The 18,774-nt window shown below is 59.9% G+C and overlaps 1 protein-coding gene across 14 annotated transcripts in view; it reads left to right on the forward strand.

Annotated features, from left to right (window-relative positions):
• The window catches only part of PTPRF (protein tyrosine phosphatase receptor type F), an 84,403-nt gene that overhangs the window by 40,797 nt on the left and 24,832 nt on the right, over positions 1-18,774 (forward strand). For 7 of the 14 annotated variants that reach the window (XM_042246994.1, XM_042247006.1, XM_042247042.1 and 4 more), the window contains 6 exons: positions 579-596; positions 3,314-3,424; positions 12,706-12,975; positions 14,495-15,076; positions 15,291-15,427; positions 15,865-16,009. In XM_042246994.1, coding sequence (XP_042102928.1) covers positions 579-596; positions 3,314-3,424; positions 12,706-12,975; positions 14,495-15,076; positions 15,291-15,427; positions 15,865-16,009 — 1,263 coding nt within the window. The remainder of the gene's footprint in view (positions 1-578; positions 597-3,313; positions 3,425-12,705; positions 12,976-14,494; positions 15,077-15,290; positions 15,428-15,864; positions 16,010-18,774) is intronic. The other 7 variants (XM_027968800.2, XM_027968811.2, XM_027968808.2 and 4 more) reach the window with 1 other exon arrangement.

Genomic DNA, 18,774 nt, shown 5'->3' on the forward strand with positions numbered 1-18,774 from the left:
ACTCTGCAGTCACTCTGTTTAGCAGGGTTGAGTGACCTCACAGGGATCTGCCACCCGATGGTGAGGAGGGGGCTGGTGTGTGTGTTTGTAGGGGGCTGGTCTGGTAGTGGCCTGAAGTGAGCCCTCTAGCCCTTTCTTCTGTCTGCTTAAATGCTTTGCTTTGGGTAAGTCCTCTGTTTTGAAATCCTGCTCAATCTTGTGCACTTAGGGGTCCCTGCAGGGTGGGGTTATCGCCTCTTCTCTTCACCTTCCCCCTCCATTGACCTCAGCCAGTGGGGTCTTCAGGAGCCCTGCCTCACCGTCCTGATTCCTGTCACCCCCCAGCCCTGCTGACATAGCCTCAGTTGCCCCCCTCCTCAGAGCCATGCCAGTGACCTGGGGAACACAGCTTCGCCTCCACGCAGCTGGCGCTTGCTCACATACCACCTGCAGCGGCCTTAGCCAGACCTCAGTTTCTCCGTGTATTTATTAAGGCCCTCTTCGCGTTTTATTTTATCTGATTTGGCTTTTTGTGGCTTTCCTTCCTTTTGTACTAATGCTTCTTTCTGATCTTATTTGCATTCAAATTACCTCGCCAGGTGGTTCACCAATCAGAGGTAAGAATGCTGTCCGTGCATCTGCCACGCCACGCCTCGCCACGCCGTCACCACCACTCCATCCCGTCCCGTCCCGTTGTCACCTCCCCCATCCCCACCTCTCCAGCCTCCTCATCTCCAGCTCCGGCCCCTCAGCACCACCGGCCACCACACACATCCACTCTCAGCCATCCCCTCCTGTGACTCATCCATTCCAAGTCTGGATTGTGGACATAACTTGGCTCATCCCCGCCTTGGGGCTGCAAGCCCACTGACCAGGCCTTCTAGGCCAGCCCCGCAGACAGAAGGGCCTCTGCTGGCTCCTGCAGGGAAGCCAGGCCCTGGTCTTCAAGGCTGGCCAGAGATGGAGAATCTTCCCATGAGGTTGGGGAGCATGACCAAGGCTTGCCTTCCATCTCAAGAACCTCCTTGGTCTTGGGGCCTTCAGTCATTACTAGCTCCCCCTTCAACACCCAGCCCTGTGGTAGAATGAGGCTCCCCCTGTAAACCTCTCAGTCCAGCAAACACCAAGAAGGACAGGCAGTTAAGACTAACACAGAAGCTGGAATGCCGACAGAAATCAGCAGGGTCCTGGGTAGCCTGACCCCCTGAGCTGTGAACCCCGCTGCTCTCATGCTGCAGGACCCTACATTCTGGGATTCCAAGCCCAGACTGGACTCAAAGATCCACGAAGAGCCATGTTCAAGTTTGACTCAACTTCATGTCCTTTGAAAACTCCGTTTCTCTCTCGAAAGTCTGTTTCCTCCTGTTCAGGCTGAGGCCAGGGGTGCGCCTCAGGGGGCATGATGGCTAGAGCAGAGGGGGAGGACTGGGAATGGTCTGGCCCAGAGCAGACATCCTGTAAACCGGTGGCTTCTGTAGGGTTGGTATTCACATCGTTTTCTCCCCGCCTCTCAGTATCCTTGGGCACCTCTAGACCCTCAGAGTTCAGGGCCAGGCTGTTTCCAGAACAGAAGATGGGGCCAGGCCCCACTGCCGGCTCATGGTGTTGGTTCCAGATTTGGAGGTTTCTGTGTGCAGTAGTCTCAGGGTCTGCATGGGGTCCCCTGACCAGTCCTGGTTCTTAATGCAGGGGAGCCTCCTCCTCCACCCAGGATCCCACCCAGGTACCACTTCCTGCTCTCACCTGTGGCACCAGCTTCCAGGACGCCCCCCCCTACCCTCAGCTGAACTGACCTTCATGCAGCCCCCTCTCCCCTTGGCCAGGGGCCTGACCCCCATCTGCTTGAATGAGCGTTTTCTGTGACAGCGTCCATCCATCCCATACACATGACCTGTTGGGTGCCTGTCAGGGCTGCTCTAGTAGGAGCTGGGTGTTTGGCGTGTGTCCTGGGTCCTCATGCTCCCTGACGCTGGTGGGGAGGGCTGACCAGGACCACAGAGCAGGCCAGCCCTTTCTCCCTCTGCGTTGGGGTCGAGCCTGAGCATCGCTCTCCGCACCTCCAGTGTTCATAGCCGCTCCTGCTGCCCAGCATTTGGGTGATGAAAGAGAGGTATCAGGGTGAAGAGGCTGTTACATGTTACAGCTCAGACCTGCAGAGGGACCCTGCCCCCCGGAGCCTGGGCCACGAGAGCTCCTCCTCGCGGCTCCTGTCCCATTGGGTCAGGCGGGATCAGGCAGTTCTGTCTGCGTCCTGTGTGGGTGTGACTGTCAGCTGGCCTGGGCTCCGGGAGGGGTAGGTCTGTGTAGGCAGGGGTTTCTGTCAGGCTGTGTCCTGTGGGGTTGTTAACTGTCCGTTGGAGCGTCCTGCGTGGGTGTGATTGTCTGTCAGCTTGTTCCAGGGAGCGGGTGTTGCTTGTGCCTCGGAGTGTTCCTGTCACGGCAGTTCGCCCGGTGCACCCCCTCCAGCAGCAGTGTTCTCGGGCGCTTGCTGCCCGGGCTGGGGGTGGCCAAGGCCTGGTTTTGCCCCTGTCTCCCACCTTGCCCTTGCCTTGGCCTCCCCTACCTGGCACCTGGACCTGCCAAGACTGGTGCCAGCCCTTTCCTCCGCCCTCTGTGAGGGTCATTTTCAGCACCCACCCCCCCCCCCCCCCCCTGGCTCCTATCTGTCCGTCTGCGGCCAGAGCAGCCCCTCAGGGCGCTGGCCCGAGTGGGAGCTGCAGCCTCCATTAGCCTCCTGAATTATGCAGGAGCCGCGGTGGGTCGAAGCACTTTAGCAGGGGCCAGGCTGAGGAGAGGAGCCGGAATGGGTAGGGCTGGTGGGGCTGGAGGTAGAGGTGGGAGGAGGGGTGCTGTGAACAGAGGCCGTTGGGCACCAGGCCCGCAGGGCCAGCCCTTCCTTCCTCTGGGTTCTGGTGGGCGGTAGAATCTCAGGTCTTGCCCGAGGAGGGCATCGCACACTCGTGGGTTCCAAGCTGCTCCCACCCACGCCTGGTTCTGTGATGCTCTGATTCGGGATGCTCATTAGCAAACAGGCTCCAGTACTGTGTATTGGCCAGAGTGTGGCAGATGCTTGGTGGAGCTGGGGGATGGGGTGGAGCCCCTGACTGAGCCCACAGGCCTGGCTAGACCGCGAGTGGGGCGGGCTTGCTATCTGGAGCATGACCTTCAGTTCCGTCCAGGAGGCCTCTGGGCTTGTCAGGGAGAGCTTCCCAGAAGCAGCACCTGCGCCAGGTGTGGCCCTGATGCCTGCCACATCTGGTCGACCTGAGCCTCGGGTGCTGTCAAGACCCCTCCTCAGGCTCCAGGCCAGACCGCCGTCTCTGTGTCCCCACAGGTGCCTTGCAGATTGAGAGCAGCGAGGAGTCGGACCAAGGCAAGTACGAGTGTGTGGCGACCAACTCTGCAGGCACTCGTTACTCGGCCCCTGCCAACCTATACGTGCGAGGTAAGGACTCAGGTGGTGCCCAGCCCTGCCTGACTCTATGGAGCGAGCCGCAGCTGCCGGGCTTGCTGCCCAGAACCTTGGTGTGGACCTCCGGGCTGCCATGGGCCTTGTCTCTCCTCCTTTTCGCCTCTCTCTGCAGCAGCCGTAGCAGCAGCAGCTCCCACTGGGCAAGCTTCTAACATCCGCCCGACTTTGCCTTCCTCCCGCAGGCCCTCTGGGAACAGCCGCTCTTGGGAGCATTTGTATCTCTTATAGGTCCTGCCTCATGGGCTTGGAGTCCCACGAGAGTCTAGAGCCTTCCGAGCAGACTGTGTGTGTGAACATATTCACACCTGCCTGGTCTTCCTTGAGTCTGTCCTGCCCAGCCCAGCAGGGTGGGCTTCAGGCCAGGTGTACCTGCCTTCTGACCAAGTTTGCCTTGGGCCTTCCTGGGGGAGGAGCCAGCTGTGCTTTGTCATCAGCCAGGACCCTTGTGTAGGGGGGTCAGGCCCAGGCAGCTTTGAGCCGCTGCAGGTGGGCACCTCGTGCATTTGAGGTGTTTCTCGCTGGGACTGTGTGGGTCACGTGTTCACAAGTCCAGCTGCCCAGCAGAGAGGGTCTGGGGCTGTTTTGGCCTGTCCAGTCTCTTGTTATGCTCACAGCCCAAGGGGAACCAAAGCTGGCCACCTGCCCCTTCCTGAGAACACTCTGGGTTTTGTGTGCACAGTGTCCAGGAGGGGCCCTTGGCACCCCTCCTACCCCTACCATCCCCCACTTAATCCTCCTTCACAGATGGGCGTCATGAAAAGTGAAACCGTCTCCCCTCGGGGGATTTCTAAAGGAAAGTGGATGCCGCTTCTTTGCAGTGATGATTTCATCACACTAAGTGCTTAGTACAGCTTCACAGAGGGCGTCGTCTGCCTGTCCACGCGGGTCAAGCGTAGGGCAGGGCAGACGCAGTGGCCTGTCCCACCTTTCAGGGCCACGTGGTCAGGCAGACCAGAGAGAATTAGGCCATCAACCGTGAGCTTATTAAGGGGCTGTGCTGTCAGGGCACAAGATCCCAAGAGGCCACAGGTGATGGGCAAATGGGGCTTCAGAGAGGGGCTGATGCCTCAACAGAATTGGGGGCATGGGATGGGAGGTCCCCATTGGTCCCCTTCTCAGGTGTTCTGCTCTTCAGGGCTCACCTGGAGCTGCCGCAGGGCCTGTCTTAAGGAGCAGTGTCAGGGCATGGAGGCCAGGAGCGTGCAGGTCACCCAGATAGCCAAGATGAGTATGTCATAAATTGCACAGCCTTCCGTCTGCCTGCAATGCGGGAAACCTGGGTTCGATCCCTGGGTTGGGAAGATCTCCTGGAGAAGGAAATGGCAACCCACTCCAGTACTCTTGCCCGGAGAATCCCACAGACCTAGGAGCCTGGTAGGCTACAGTCCATGGGGTCGCAAAGAGTCGGACACGACTGAGCGACTTCACTTCACTTCACTCCCCCCACCACTGCCCCCAGCAGAGCTTCTGACCAATGCACAAGGTCCTAATGAGTCCCCTCTGAGAAGAGCAACTGAACGACCCTCCTCAGAGACCTCCCTCCTCCACCCAGACTGTTCCAACGGCTGTGTGGGCCTGACCCAGCACTTCTTGCAGAAGACCATCGTGTCGAGAATGTCGAGTTTCGAGGCCTCAGCAGTGAAGTCCTTCACTGCATGTGGCTGCACCAGGGAGAGGAGGGGCGGGCAGAGCTGCAGGCACCGTACTGAGGCAAGAGGCCCAGAGCTGGGGTGGCTGCGCTCCTCGTCACCGTCTTGGCTGTGCAGCGCTCTCTGAAGTCACTATCACGCTGGCCTCAGCCCAAGGCGGGACAGTGGGTCTCTGGATGTGCTGAGCTCAGCTGCTGTAGCTGGTGGCTCGAGCGCTGACCAGGGGCTCTTACCTCCTTGTCTGTGGGAACTTCACTGTCGCACATGATGGGCTCAGGCAACACTCTTAACTGGTTCCTGCCATGGCCCATCCCCCACTTCCACAGGTCTTCTTGAGCTGCCTTCCCGGGCCCATTTCCACAGGCCTTTTGGGCCGGGAATGTGGGTGTTCTTTTAGTTCTAGCCCCACTTGCTAGGAATCCTAAAATAGGGACAGCCTCACTTTGGTTGTCCCTCCCTTTTACTGGCACACACACATTCCTGTGGGGCCAGCCCTCAGTCCGTCCCTAGGACGTGTCTGATAGCCAGGCCCCACCTGAATCCATACCCACCCTGCTTTGCAGAGAGAGATTTGCCCTGTAGTCCTAGGACAGAACCCTAAGCTGTGCTGCTAGGACCCTGGGATCTGGGGTCCCCCCCTGCTCCTCATCACGGTCCTGGCAGAGCCCCTGCTTTCTGCCCCAGCAGTGCTGAGGGCCCCATCAGACCCTTACTCTTCTAGGATGGCCTCTGTGGTGCTGGCCACCAGCTCTGTATCCTGAACCCCTCTTGGAGGTGGGCACGCATGAAGAAAGCTCCCACTGCTGGCTTGTGCCCACCTGCTTCCCAGCAGAGCGGTGGTAAACCTTCCGTCAACAGGGCACCTGTCACCCTCCAGGCCAGTGGGAGGCCCCCCTAGGCTCAGCCTTAGCATCGAGGTCGGTGTGGACACCAGCTCAGGGTTTCTCAACCTCAGCACCATTGACATTTGTGGCCAAGTAACCTTTCGCTGTGTGGGGCTGTCCTGTGCATTTTGGGGTGTTTACCGACCCACTGGATACAATAGCACCCCCTGGTCACAGCTCACAGGGTCTCCAGACCTTGCCCGGTGTCGCTTGGGGGAATCCTCCTCCCCTCCATTACAGAACACTCTGCAGATGGACAGCCTCACTCTGGCTCTTGTCTCCATCCATCTCTAACTCTCTTCTGCCACGTCCACGGGGCCCGAGGTCGTCTCCTCCTCGGATTTGGCTCCAGTGTCCGCCTCATACCCCTCCTCTGTCCCGCAAACTCGGGGCTCCCACCGCCTCTTTCAGACCTACAGTGGCTGCATTTCATAGGGCTGTGCGTGCAGAGCTCCCAGCCCGGTGCTGGGCACGCAGGAAGTGCTGGGCAGTCAGTAGCTGCTGCCGCCGCTGGGAAAGCACCATGGGGGCTGCACCACCCAGTTTCGTCTGACTTTGCTCAGTTGCCTGCAGCTCCACCCACGGTCTAGCAGGCCCAGGCATGCCTGGTGGACCAACCTCTCCATCCTACTACCTCCCCCAGTGACTCACTCGCTCCTTCCATCCACAGCGTCTCTCCTGTCTAGCTCTTAGGACACACAGCTGCCAGGGACCAGGGAGGGGCCACCCTTTCCACCGAGCCTGGCCTGCTCGCCCCTGCCCTTCCCCACTTCTCTGCAGGGACCTGGCCGCTGGGCCACAGCTGTCTCTAAACGGGGCAACAGCTCCGTGGCTTCTCCCCACAGGCTCCAGACCAGCTTCCTCACACTCTGGGGCCATGCAGCGTGGGGCTTCCTCAAGGTGGCGGGTTTCTAGTGGCCCATGTGCCTCGGTGGGTTTGTGGGCTGGGTGGGCCCTGAGCTCGGTGGGTCTGTCTGAGCCTTGGGGTGTGTGTGAGGCATGGGGGCCTGCCTGTGCCACACTCCCACCCTTCCCTGTCCTGCCCTTTGGTGCCTGGCACCTGCTGGCAGGACCCAGCCCTGTCCACCCGTGTCCTCCATGAGTCCTGAGTCTTTTGTGAGCGGTGTGGTCCGCGCGCACCTGTGGGCACGTGCGTGTGCGTGGGGCACAAGAGTCTTGTCTCGTTTCCGTGCTGTGTGGGCAGATGAAGGTTGGCCTGTTTTTACTCTCTCTGTGTTTCTCCTTGTCTTTTTTTTATTCCCTCCTCATCCTCATCGCACTCTGCCATCAACCCAAACTCTCATCTCTCAGATCAGCGAGAAGGTTGGTCCTTTTCACTTCTTATCCATCTACAGTTCGCCCATCGACGGGATGCCCCCGTCAGTAGGGACCAGCGGGCTCGGTCAGCTCTTCAGGCTCGCCCCAGTCAGGCCTGCCCGCCCGTCAGGCTCTGCACTCCCATTGTTTGAGCTGGCAGGCGGGCAGGACCAGGGGTGGGTGGGCAGGCCCCCCTGCCCTGCATGTTTCTGCTGCTTGAGTCCCTGACCACCCCACGTGTCTGCATGTCCCCTTAGCTGGGCTCCCCTGCTGGGGAGGTTGGGTGGGCACGGTGCATGGCACAAGACTGGGCCCTGCCTTTGTGCCCAGGCCAGGCCAGCTGTCTGCTCCAGGTGGAGCTCAGAAGTGGTTGTGGGCTCTGTAAGAGCTGTAGAGCTTTATGTGCACCTGTGGGGCCCTCCACAGTTCCCCCCACCGCCCCTGCTTAAAATCCACATTTGCTAGAGCTCAGCTGAAACCTTTGGGAAGATGAAGGGGAAGGCTAGTCTAGAATGAGCTCACCCCTCAAGATCCTGCAGCCCAGGGTGAACGTCCTCCAGGGTCAGTACTATCCTTGAGCACCTCCCGGAAGCTGGATGGACAGCAGCCATGCTGCGCCCACCGAGCTTAGTGTCTGGGGCACAGGGTGGGTGGCATCACCTTGGCTCACTGAGGAAGCATCCCATTGACTGGTCTCTTCCCTCTCCAGCTAGATCCAGATGAGGGCCTTCCCACCTGGTCCAAGCTTCCCACCTTCTCCCAGACAGCTGGCATTTCCTCAGCCCCACACTGGGTGCTGGGCATTCGACCAGGAGCTCACATCTGACCGAGCGGTCAACTGCTGCTTAGAGCCATGTGTGAGCCTCGCAGCAGCCCTAGCGCGGCCGTGGGTCGGGGAGGGCTTCCTGGAGACCTCGCAGCAGCCCATTCCAGAGCAGTCTCACACCCTCAGGGCCAGGCCCCTACTCCCCGCCCTCGGTCCAGCAGCAGGGGCCGAGGGGCAAGGACACAGGCAGCGGTCCTTCCTGTGTCCCTTGGTCTGAGCCGTTAGAGGAGGCGTTCCTGTCCACTGGGCGAAGCCCCAGGGAGCAGACCCGGGCCACCTGGTGTCCTGTGCGTTCTCTGTGGCTTGGGTTTCCTCCACGAGGAGAAGGAGCCTGTCGGGAGGAGGACTGCAGCCTTGGCTCAGATACCAGCCCTGAGCATGATCATATGCACTCCTGAGCTCTAGGGCATTTCAGTTACACCGTTTCGCTGACCGGGCAAATCTGACTGGGGCGAGTTCAGAAAACGGTCATCAGCAGAGAGAGCCCAGCCTGCCACTGCCTCCCCCTGTCCCCCCTCCCGCACCCTCCTGGTCCCTTGTCCCTTCTCCTTTTACCATTCCATGGTTCCACCAAAAATAGGCATGTACACAAATATTTAATGGGAAGGCAGAAATGAGTTTCTAAATATTCCAGGGGGGATTTGCCGTGCTGGTAATTTGTTTGGTGCTGATAATTACATCTTACATTTTTCCAGCTTTACTTAAAACTGTGTGCCAAGTGCGCCGGCATTTAATTACTGCTCTGCGGCAGCCACAAGGTTATTTATTAAAGAGTTATTTTATCTTGATACGGTGGATCCTGCCCCTTATCCCCTCCTTAATGTTGTGTTATTTTCATCAGAGAAATTTCCGCGCGTGAATGCCGATCGCGGGGCTGCCTCCCCCCAGCGATTAGGCTGTCACTCCACTGAATGCCGATGCCTCCAGGCGCCGCACCGCCCTGTTATAGGGGGTTGTCAGCTCAAATAATTAGACTTAAAAGTTACAGCTGAAATATAATCCAGAAATGGCAAGGCCCTGTTTTGGAAATTGTCTATAAAATGTCAGCAGTAAGGATGCTCGGGGAACAGTAATAGACCGTCATTGTTGGAGCTCAAGATTAGACCCTAAGTGCGTTTTTCCCCGGCCCTGGTTTTCCCTTCCCTGCTGCTGCTGTCAATAGACCCGAGTCCAGGGCGAGTCCTGCCCCTTCTGGAGGCCTCGTGTCAGTGACAGCAGGGCGAGTGGCGGTGAGACTGCTGCAGGGAGGCAGCAACCCCTCCTGCGCTTGGGACAGGGGGGTGACCATCCAGAATTCAGGACTCCACAGATACTCAGGATCCCAGGAGGTGGTCACTTGCCTCTGTGACCCCCACCTTCTCTCTGTGGTCCTAGCCCCTACACCATGGGGAGGATGAGTCTGATCTGCGGGAAACCTGTCCAGGCTGTTTGTGTTGGCTGAAGCCCAGCAGGCCTATGAAGGGAGGTGCCCTGCTGGAGCGTGCTGTCCAGGAGTCCCTGGGCTTGAGGCCCTGCCCTGGTGCTAGGAGTGATCCTAAAGCTCACCTCTGACCTCTCACTCATCCTTAGCCCCTGGGGTTCTCCCTTCCACTTGCATCTGGAAGGGGGGAAATTAAAAATAAAAACAAACCCTTCTCAATGTTAGTTCCCCAAGGGCCCTTATTTCCTGGCAGTGGCGAGAAGACCTTGTCTTCCGGGACTGTTTGAGGTAAAGCCTGGTCAGTTTTCTTCACAGCTTAGGTTGAGACCTAAGGTTTATCCACCAACAACCTACTTCCTTCCCCTGGGGCTCTTTGTTCTCATGTCGAGGGACCCAATTGGGTCCCAAGATTCTGCCACTGACCACCATCAAGCTGGCAGGTGTGTCCCTGACACAGGCTTGAGGCCTATCCTCATGCCAACTGGAGAGTGTTCTCCCGGCAGCCTCCACAGACCCAGAAGCTTCTTCATGGAGCCGCCCGGGTCTCTCTTTTCACCTTGTGAGCCAGGGCTCAAAGGGGCCTTAGCTTCTCATCCCACAGACCTGCTCCCAGTATGTGTTATAAACACGTCCCTGAGTATCAGCTGTTGGTTCTCACCTCTTTAACTGGGAGATGCCTGCATCCACAGCGTGGAAACCTGCAGCCCAGAGGGGGTGCCCGAGAGTGATTCTCTTGGTTCTCTTCCCCCCCAGACCCATTTGGATGCCTGTGAACAAGGAGGAGATGGGGCAGCCACTGGTAGAGAGGAGAGGCATGGAGAGAGTTGGTCAGTTAGTGATCCTTTTTGCTTTAGCCAGGCCACATCTCCGCCAGTGGGCATGCCGCTCCTCATGACCTGTGCCCAGGTTCAGCACCAAAGCCCGGGGAGTGCCTGCACCATGTCCCAGCCTCCCAGCCTCACCTTTTGCTGTTTGTGGGGAGTACTCAAAGGAAGCTCTTTGTTGTGGCTTTCTCCTGCCAGCCATGCCCCCCGGGGCCCACCTTTGCCCCTGCCACACCGCACTGCTCTGCCTGAACGGTGCTGGTGCACCCAGTGCAGATGCCCGGCTTCTATCAGCTTAACGCCAAACACGGAACCCCTTGTCTTCCAAAACTGAAAGTATGGAAGTAGATTGGCGTCAGGCAGGGCTGGATCCAGGTGTTTAAACAGTATTTGGCCAGGCATTCGTCTGTCTCTGTCTCCACCTCTGCTCTCCTCAGTAGCTCCTTTGTTCTCAAGCAGGTCCTTTCGAGTACTGTGAAAGGTGGTCCCCCGCCTCCCACCCCCCCAGGTTAGAGACCAAAAGCGGAGAAGAAAAGCCATGTGTCTTAATAGTTTTCACAAAAGGCCAAAGGTTCTATCTCTTGAGCCACATGTGGGTCGCATAGCCCATGAACCAAAAATGGGGGCTGAGGTGGTTCTTCTAAGAAGATGGGGAGGAGGCATGCTGACACCCCAGCGAGCGTGGGGCACCAGGGGAGGTAGACTCGGCCCCTGGCGCTGGCCGTGGCTCTGGCAGTACTTTGGCTCTGCCTGGAGGCTTCGGAGGGAGGCAGCGTGGGTACAGTCGAGGCTGAGTAAAGCGAGGGCTGAGGAGTCATTCAAAGCTCCGTGTGAGAGTTTTTAACAGGGCAGGTAACGTGAACAGATACGGGATTTGTGCCGGCTGTTTGTGGAGGGCCAGTGACCAGGTCGGGGAATGGCCAGGGCAGGAGGGGCCACGGAGAACACAGCACAGCAATCCAGGGAAGGACCATGGCTTGGACTTTGGAGGTGGCATTCACCTGTGGACTTGGCAAGAAGTGAGAGTGTTGGAAAGCTATTTTAGGTGGTGCGTTAGCAGGACCTGGTGATTCGCTGGATGTCTGGTCTGGGGTTGCAGCTTTGACCTCTGTGTAGTGAGATCACAGGTTGGACCAGGTGGTGTCTGCAGTTACTTCCAGCTCTGATTCCATGCTTTTGGGCTGAGCGAGCAGCAGTCTGGCATCTGTGGTGGAGGTGTTCCCGATGTAGCACCATGGATCCTTTGCATGCCTGGGCTCCCCAGCAAGGACCCTTAGAGACCTGCACCCTGAGTGATCCCCTCTGGGTCTAATCTTAGCCTCGCTGCCTGCCTTCTTCAGCCCTGCGTGTAGGAGTGCCCAGGAAGGACACACCCCAGCCTCTGCCCACCAGTTGCATGCCCTGTCTGCATGCCAAGCATGTCTGCCCATGGCTAGGTTTTGCTTGCCTTCCCTCCTTCTGCATGTTCCGAATGTCTTTACCAAGCTCGAGACTTTGGCAGGCGGGGTGGGGGCTCCAGGCTGCACCTTGAACTGAGAAGCACAGAACAGCTTCTTTCCCGGGGAGCCCAAGGTTGGAGGTTGTGGCCAGGCACAGCCACCCTCCCCCTTGAGACCCTGTCCATTGGTGCCGGAAGCCGTCTGCTTGGCACCCTCATCATGTTACTGCCATCGTCATGCCCATCCTGCCCACGGACCACGTCCCTGGCCTGCCCAGAACTCTGGCCCCTGTTCAGTCCCTCCTGGAGGCAGCCCCTCCTCTTGGGTTCTCAGGCTCTGCCTTGAGCATGGCTGAGGTCCTGGGCGGTGGTCCTGCTGCTGCCCTCATCTCTTCCCCGGGGATCACGGCCTGGAGGTGGAGGCACTGGCCTCAGAGAAGGTGGCCACATCACTTCCGGGCTGACCCTATGCCCTGCCCCAGTCCTGCTCTAAGGACCCTCCACCCTAGGGTGCCTGGATCTCTCGCACTAGTGCCCCAGCTAGCCCCGCTGGAGACCCTCCTCGGTGGGGGCGGGGGTGGGAGCAGCTAGAGGCACTGGAGAGCAACCTGGGATGTGGCCCCTACAGGCCTTGCACAGATTCCCCTGTGATCCTGGGCCTCAGTTTCCTAGGCTGTAAAACAGGAGCTTGGTTGCAGAATCTCTCGTGTTCCAGACAGTCCCTGAGAGTGGGGGCTATTCTGGCCCCAAAGCAGGATGGGTGGGGCTCAGCAGGGGCCCAGGGACCCCACACCTTGGGTCTGACGAGAGGGGCTTCCTGGATGAGGGGCCCCTGCCCTTCCACCCGCACACATGCCCTGCCCGGCCTGTGAGCGCCTCTCTCCCTCCTCCCGCAGTGCGCCGCGTGGCTCCGCGTTTCTCCATCCCTCCCAGCAGCCAGGAGGTGATGCCAGGCGGCAGCGTGAACCTGACGTGCGTTGCTGTCGGCGCACCCATGCCCTACGTGAAGTGGATGATGGGGGCGGAAGAGCTCACCAAGGAGGACGAGATGCCGGTCGGCCGCAACGTGCTGGAGCTCAGCAACGTGGTGCGCTCCGCCAACTACACCTGCGTGGCCATCTCCTCCCTGGGCATGATCGAGGCCACAGCCCAGGTCACCGTGAAAGGTGAGCGAGCCTCTTTGGTGTGCTGGCCGTGGCCCGTGGCCTTCCCTGGACTGGGCGGGGAGGGGGGCATGACTGCTGGGAGATGGGCGGGGCTGAGGGTTGTTACCCTGCTGGTGCCCAGCCCCGGGGGGCCTCCTGGCCCTCAGTGGTGGACAGAGGGTTTTCTGTCAGAAACTGGCTTAATCATTTGAGCTAACAGGTGCTGGGACCCTGTGAGGCAGATGCCGTGCTGGTTAGAAAGCACAGGTTATATTGTTCAGGTGGTGCCTGGGAAATAGATTCTCTTGTTGTTCCCATTTTATAAGTTAGGAAAGTGAGGCACAGAGTCACAAGGAAGTAAATGATGGAGCAGGGACTTGAACCCTGGGGGTCTGAATCCACCACACACCCCTCTAACCATAGAACTGGACCCTCAGCTTTCCCAGCCTACCAGAAAGAAGGATGGGGAACAGTAGCCACGGCGGGTGGGTTCTCTCTGCCCGGAGCCAATGGGACAGCCGCATGTAGACCAGACTCCTCGGGGTGCTGTGCTTCCACTCTCCCCTCTGGTAACACCCCCCATTCTACAGCGTGGGCCCTCTTTTCAGCAGAGCAGCATCATGTTATAGGAGGGAGAAACACCCTGCGGTGGCTTCCGACTGCTTTTAAGATAAAGACTAGCATCCTCACTGCTGTGACCTGAGCAGGCTGACAGGCCCAAGTATCACCCTGCCCTCACCCCACCCTTGCCGTCACTGGCTCCACCTTGCTCTCCAGGTCTCAGTCCTGGGATGCTTTCCCCAATCACCCCATTCAAGGACGCCCTGGACTTTTCTCCATCTCAGCAGCCTGCTTTCTGCTGCCATTACACATACCAGAGCCACGATTATCACTTGCTGATCGCTTTTCTCTCACACCGGTGTATAAACCCCATGAGCGCAGTGATGTGACCGTGTGACAGCGTGTCCTCAACCCTAGTGCAGTGCCTGGCGCACCATCAGCACTCAGTTTGTGAGTGCCTGTTGTTCGGGGATTGGCTGTGGACCTGGGACTTCTCCCCTCCTTTTGAGCCAAGCCGTGGTATCTGTGGGGCCAGCAGCCCCATCCGTCTCTCTCAAATCCAGGACCATTCCCTGAGGAAATCCCTTCCCTCTCCCCGCCCCTGTTACACACACTTGCCAATGGGTTAGCCCAGATGCACCGCAGAGGCCTGTGTGTCTCCCATCCGCACGGGCCCAGGCAGGCCACCTCTGGGTCCATTTGTTCCATGAGCCACCAGGGCTGGTGTGAGGTCCAAGCAGTCCTAGAAGTGACTTAGGTGGACACCAAATGACCCAAGGTGCCTGCAGGCACTGATGGGCCTGGCCACCAGCCCCCGCTAGGTGACCTCAGTGGTCACCGAGGGCTCTTCGGGTGATTCTCTGCGGGGGAGGGCTGTGGGAGGGTCGCCAACCACACTCTGGCTGGATGAACCCCAGGGCAGGGTCGGCTCCTGGGGGCATGGCCTCAGGCAGCCCTGAGCCTTCCGCTTTGTCCCCAGCCCTGCCGAAGCCTCCAGTTGACCTGGTGGTGACAGAGACCACTGCCACCAGCGTCACGCTGACGTGGGACTCCGGGAACTCGGAGCCCGTATCCTACTACGGCATCCAGTACCGCCCAGCGGGCGCGGAGGGCCCCTTCCAGGAGGTGGACGGCGTGGCCACCACCCGCTACAGCATCGGCGGCCTGAGCCCTTTCTCAGAGTATGCCTTCCGCGTGCTGGCGGTGAACAGCATCGGGCGCGGGCCGCCCAGCGAGGCAGTGCGGGCGCGCACGGGGGAGCAGGCGCCCTCCAGCCCCCCGCGCCGTGTGCAGGCGCGCATGCTGAGCGCCAGCACCATGCTGGTGCAGTGGGAGCCGCCCGAGGAGCCCAACGGCCTGGTGCGGGGCTACCGTGTCTACTACACCCCCGACTCCCGCCGCCCGCTGAGCGCCTGGCACAAGCACAACACGGACGCCGGGCTCCTCACCACCGTGGGCAGCCTGCTGCCCGGCATCACCTACAGCCTGCGCGTGCTGGCCTTCACCGCCGTGGGCGACGGCCCCCCCAGCCCCACCATCCAGGTCAAGACGCAGCAGGGAGGTAGGTGCAGGCCAGGCTGGGTGGTACGCCCCCTCCCTCAGGCCGTGAGCCAGGGGTTGGAGGGCCAGTCTTTGGGACGATGAAAGCCCATATCTGCACACACGGCCACTAGGGAGGTGGGGCGGGGGTGGGACGAGGCCCTGGCTCCTTCCTCTGGGGGCCCCTGCCCTTGGGGGATTGGCCGGGCTGACAGCGCCTGGCTGGGGTGTTGCAGTGCCTGCCCAGCCCGCGGACTTCCAGGCCGAGGCGGACTCAGACACCAGGATCCAGCTCTCGTGGCTGCTGCCCCCTCAGGAGCGGATCGTCAAGTATGAGCTGGTGTACTGGGCGGCAGAGGACGAGGGCCAGCAGGTGCGCACCCGGCGGTGTGGAGGGAGGGGGGCTGCTCCCGGCCCCTGGGGGGTCTGTGCTGGGCTCCACCAGGCAGGCTCTCCCGGATTCTGGAGTCGTGGGGACGCAGCCCCTGAGGCCCTGGGACCCGTGCTGGCCTCTGTGGTTCTGTAGTCTTCGTCACCCCTGTGCTGGGGACAGAGCTCCTAAGTCCGTGCTGAGTCTCCTCGGCTCAGTGGCTTGCGTGGCACCAGCAGAGCCCACAAGTTCCCCAGGCCGCTGTGTCTGTGTTCATATGCCCGTGTGGTCAGTGAGGTGCTCTTGAGTGGGCCACATGGCAGAGAGCCAGCCCTGCAGCTACAGTGGGTCCCCAGGGGTCAGCCACAGCCCGTGTTGGGGGTGACCTCTGAGTGACCTTTGAGGTCAGGGTGGTCAGTGAGTGCTCTTTGCTCTTCCAGCACAAGGTGACCTTCGACCCCACATCCTCCTACACCGTAGAGGACCTGAAGCCCGACACACTGTACCGCTTCCAGCTGGCCGCCCGCTCTGAGCTGGGGGTGGGGGTCTTCACCCCGACTGTTGAGGCTCGCACGGCGCAGTCCAGTAAGTGTCTCCCAGAGCCACGGCTGCTACAGCTGGGCGGGTCACGGATTCACACACACACACACCCTTTCCCCTCGCCCAGGTGGGTGGTCAGTTCCGCTGGGCCCTGGGCTCAGTCTGGATCCCAAGTGAGGGACAGGTAAGTGCCCTCTAGTCTACATCCAGGCGGCTGCTGCCCTCGCTGCTCCCTACCCACTTTCTGCCTTCCCTCAGCCCCGCCCCCGCCCAGGTAAGTTCTGTGTCTCCTCCCCCACCCGCTCTGTGCTGGTCGCATTAGCCCACGGCCACCCTCCATGGAGGGACCGCCGTGCTCGCTGTGTCTCACACCTGCTCCAGCGGCATCTTCCTTCCTGTATCCCCACATCTCATCTCCCTGTTACCCATATTCCTGCCTCCTGCCCCCTCCACCAGAGTCCATATGAGCCAGGCAGTCGCACTGAGCCAGCTGCATGGGGGAGAGATAAGACCGCATTGGGACCATGTGGCACTCGTGTGTTGGACTGTGCATGCGGCTGTGTGTGCACGCACTTAGGGGTGCTGTGTGCTACTGTGTCCCTGCGTGAGACTGATGCCGTGAGTGTGTCCACATCTGAGCACCCAGCTGTGTAGCCCCTGAGGATGTCTGTCGCTGTGGCTGGGTCTGGGTGTGCCCATTGGCTGTTCTTAGAATCGGGACCAAACCAGTGTGTCTCAGGGTGTCTGGGTCTCTGCACCTCTCCCTCCCAGTGACAGATCGCGAGCCCATGGGCTCTCTAGTCACATGGCCACAGTGAGCTATCATCTGTGAGGCTGCCTGTGATAATGGGGCCAAGTATGTGTGGCCGGTTGGGGTCGTGGCATTGAGACAGCACGTGTGATGACATGTGATGGTCCTGTGAGGCCCCTGATGTCACATGGGATTGTGTGAATGCGCTGTGTGTGACTTGGTGTTCCTGGATTCATTCTACAAGCACCTGCCACACTCCTGCCGGGGCCCGTGCACCCTGCTGGGAGTACCACAACCATGACGTGGCCTCTGCCCGCGGGGGTCCTCGTCTAGTGGGGAAGACAGACATTAAACCCACAATTACCCAAATGAGCTTTTAATTATATTTGTGTAAAGTGCCGTGGAGGAAACAAACAGTGGAGAGAAGATGAGACAGGAAGCTTGTGTGATCTGAGGGGTCGAGGGGGCTTCCGTGGGTTACATGGAAGCCCTAGGCAGGGGTCAGCAGGTGCCAAAGACCCTGAAGCAGGAAGGCGCTTGGTTGTGGTCAGGGCGAGCAGCCAGCTGGTATGGCCAGAGCAGCCCCCGGATGACAGCATCAGGGCTTAAAGAAACAGGAGCCTAGCTGAGGGTGAAAATCGAGGGACAGCTCGACAGCATGCTGGAGACAGGAGAGGCTGTGTGCGTCGGTCTAGGCAAGTGGTGGCGGCTTAGGGGAGCTGGAGGTGGGGGTCGTGGTGGTTTTGAGAGCTGTCTGGGATCCCGCTGGCCAGACTTCGTGACAGATTAGGTGTGGGGGTGGGCTAAGGGAGAAGGGTGCCTCGGGGGCAGCCTTGTACGTGGTGTGCAGACCTGGGAGGAGAGTGGTGCTGCTCACTCCCTGGGATGGGGAGTGAGACAGAAGCAGGCACGAGGGGCACACCTGGTGCCGAGGCCCCCAGGCTCAGGAAGCTGTGTGCCATCCGGGCGCTGATGCTTGGCGGGTGGCCGGGATCCAGAGCTGGGCCTGGAGGTCAACTGAGAAGGAGGACCAGGGATGGGAGGGACTCTAGGAGATGGGGGTGTCTTGGAGGTCAGACGAAGAGGGTTTCAAAAAGGAGACCAGATGTTGCTGCTGAGCGGTCAGGGCCAGAGCGTGACCACTGGCTGTAGTAACATGCAGGGGTGGACCTGGCGTGAGGGGCTGAAGCCAACTGGAGCCCCAGGAGGCGTGCGTGGGAGACACGGAGGTAGAGACAGAGGCTTAGCTGAGAAAGGGGACGCCGCAGCTGGTGCAGTAGGGGAGGCTGTGGGGCCAAGGATGGGATGTAGGAAGACTAACATGGGAAATCTTGAGCACACATAAACGTCTTTGGAATTGTGTCCACAAGTAGACAGTGTGGAAAAGAGGATAGTTGGCACCTTGGGAAGGTGGGCAGAGCACAGGCGAGGAGAGAGGCTGGCCTTGGACAGGAAGGTGCTCCCTTCCTTCCTGGGGTGGAGGAAGAAGAAACCCGTAGCCAAAGCTGGCCGGGTGGTGGGTTTGGTAACAAGAGATGCAGGAGCTGCTGTCCGGAGGCCTTGGTTTTCTCTGCAGAGTAGGAGATGGGGTTATCTGCCGAGAGGAAGGGAGTTTTGAGGAGTGTGGAGGTGGTGGAAGGTGTTTTGCGGCGTGGTGGGGGCTGGCAGGCAGAGAGCAGGGGCCAGCAGACAAGCGTGGATGGTCCCGGGAGCCGTGGGCACACATAGAGCTCTCGCCAGCGTTGGCAGGTTTTTCTGCCTGCCCCGTGTGCTGCCTTGGAGAAGGTAGGGGATGGGGTCATTCAGAGCCTGCTGCAGGCAAGGCAGGAGCTCAGGGTTTGGCGTGTTGGTATGAGTGGTGAGGGTCTAAGCTGAATAGCAAGGGCAGTGAGGACGGTAGGTCAGCAGATGGGGACCCTGGGGCTGCAGGGCAGGAGGTGGGCTGGGCACCCTGAGCAGCTGAGCTGGGCCATGAGATGAGGGCCTGTCGGAGGGTGTTGGAGGCCAGTTGTAGAGAGTGGCAGCATCTGGGGCAGGACCCCCGCAGTGCAGGGAGGAG

This window comes from Ovis aries, chromosome 1, assembly GCF_016772045.2.
Source record: "Ovis aries strain OAR_USU_Benz2616 breed Rambouillet chromosome 1, ARS-UI_Ramb_v3.0, whole genome shotgun sequence".
Lineage (NCBI taxonomy): Eukaryota > Metazoa > Chordata > Mammalia > Artiodactyla > Bovidae > Ovis > Ovis aries.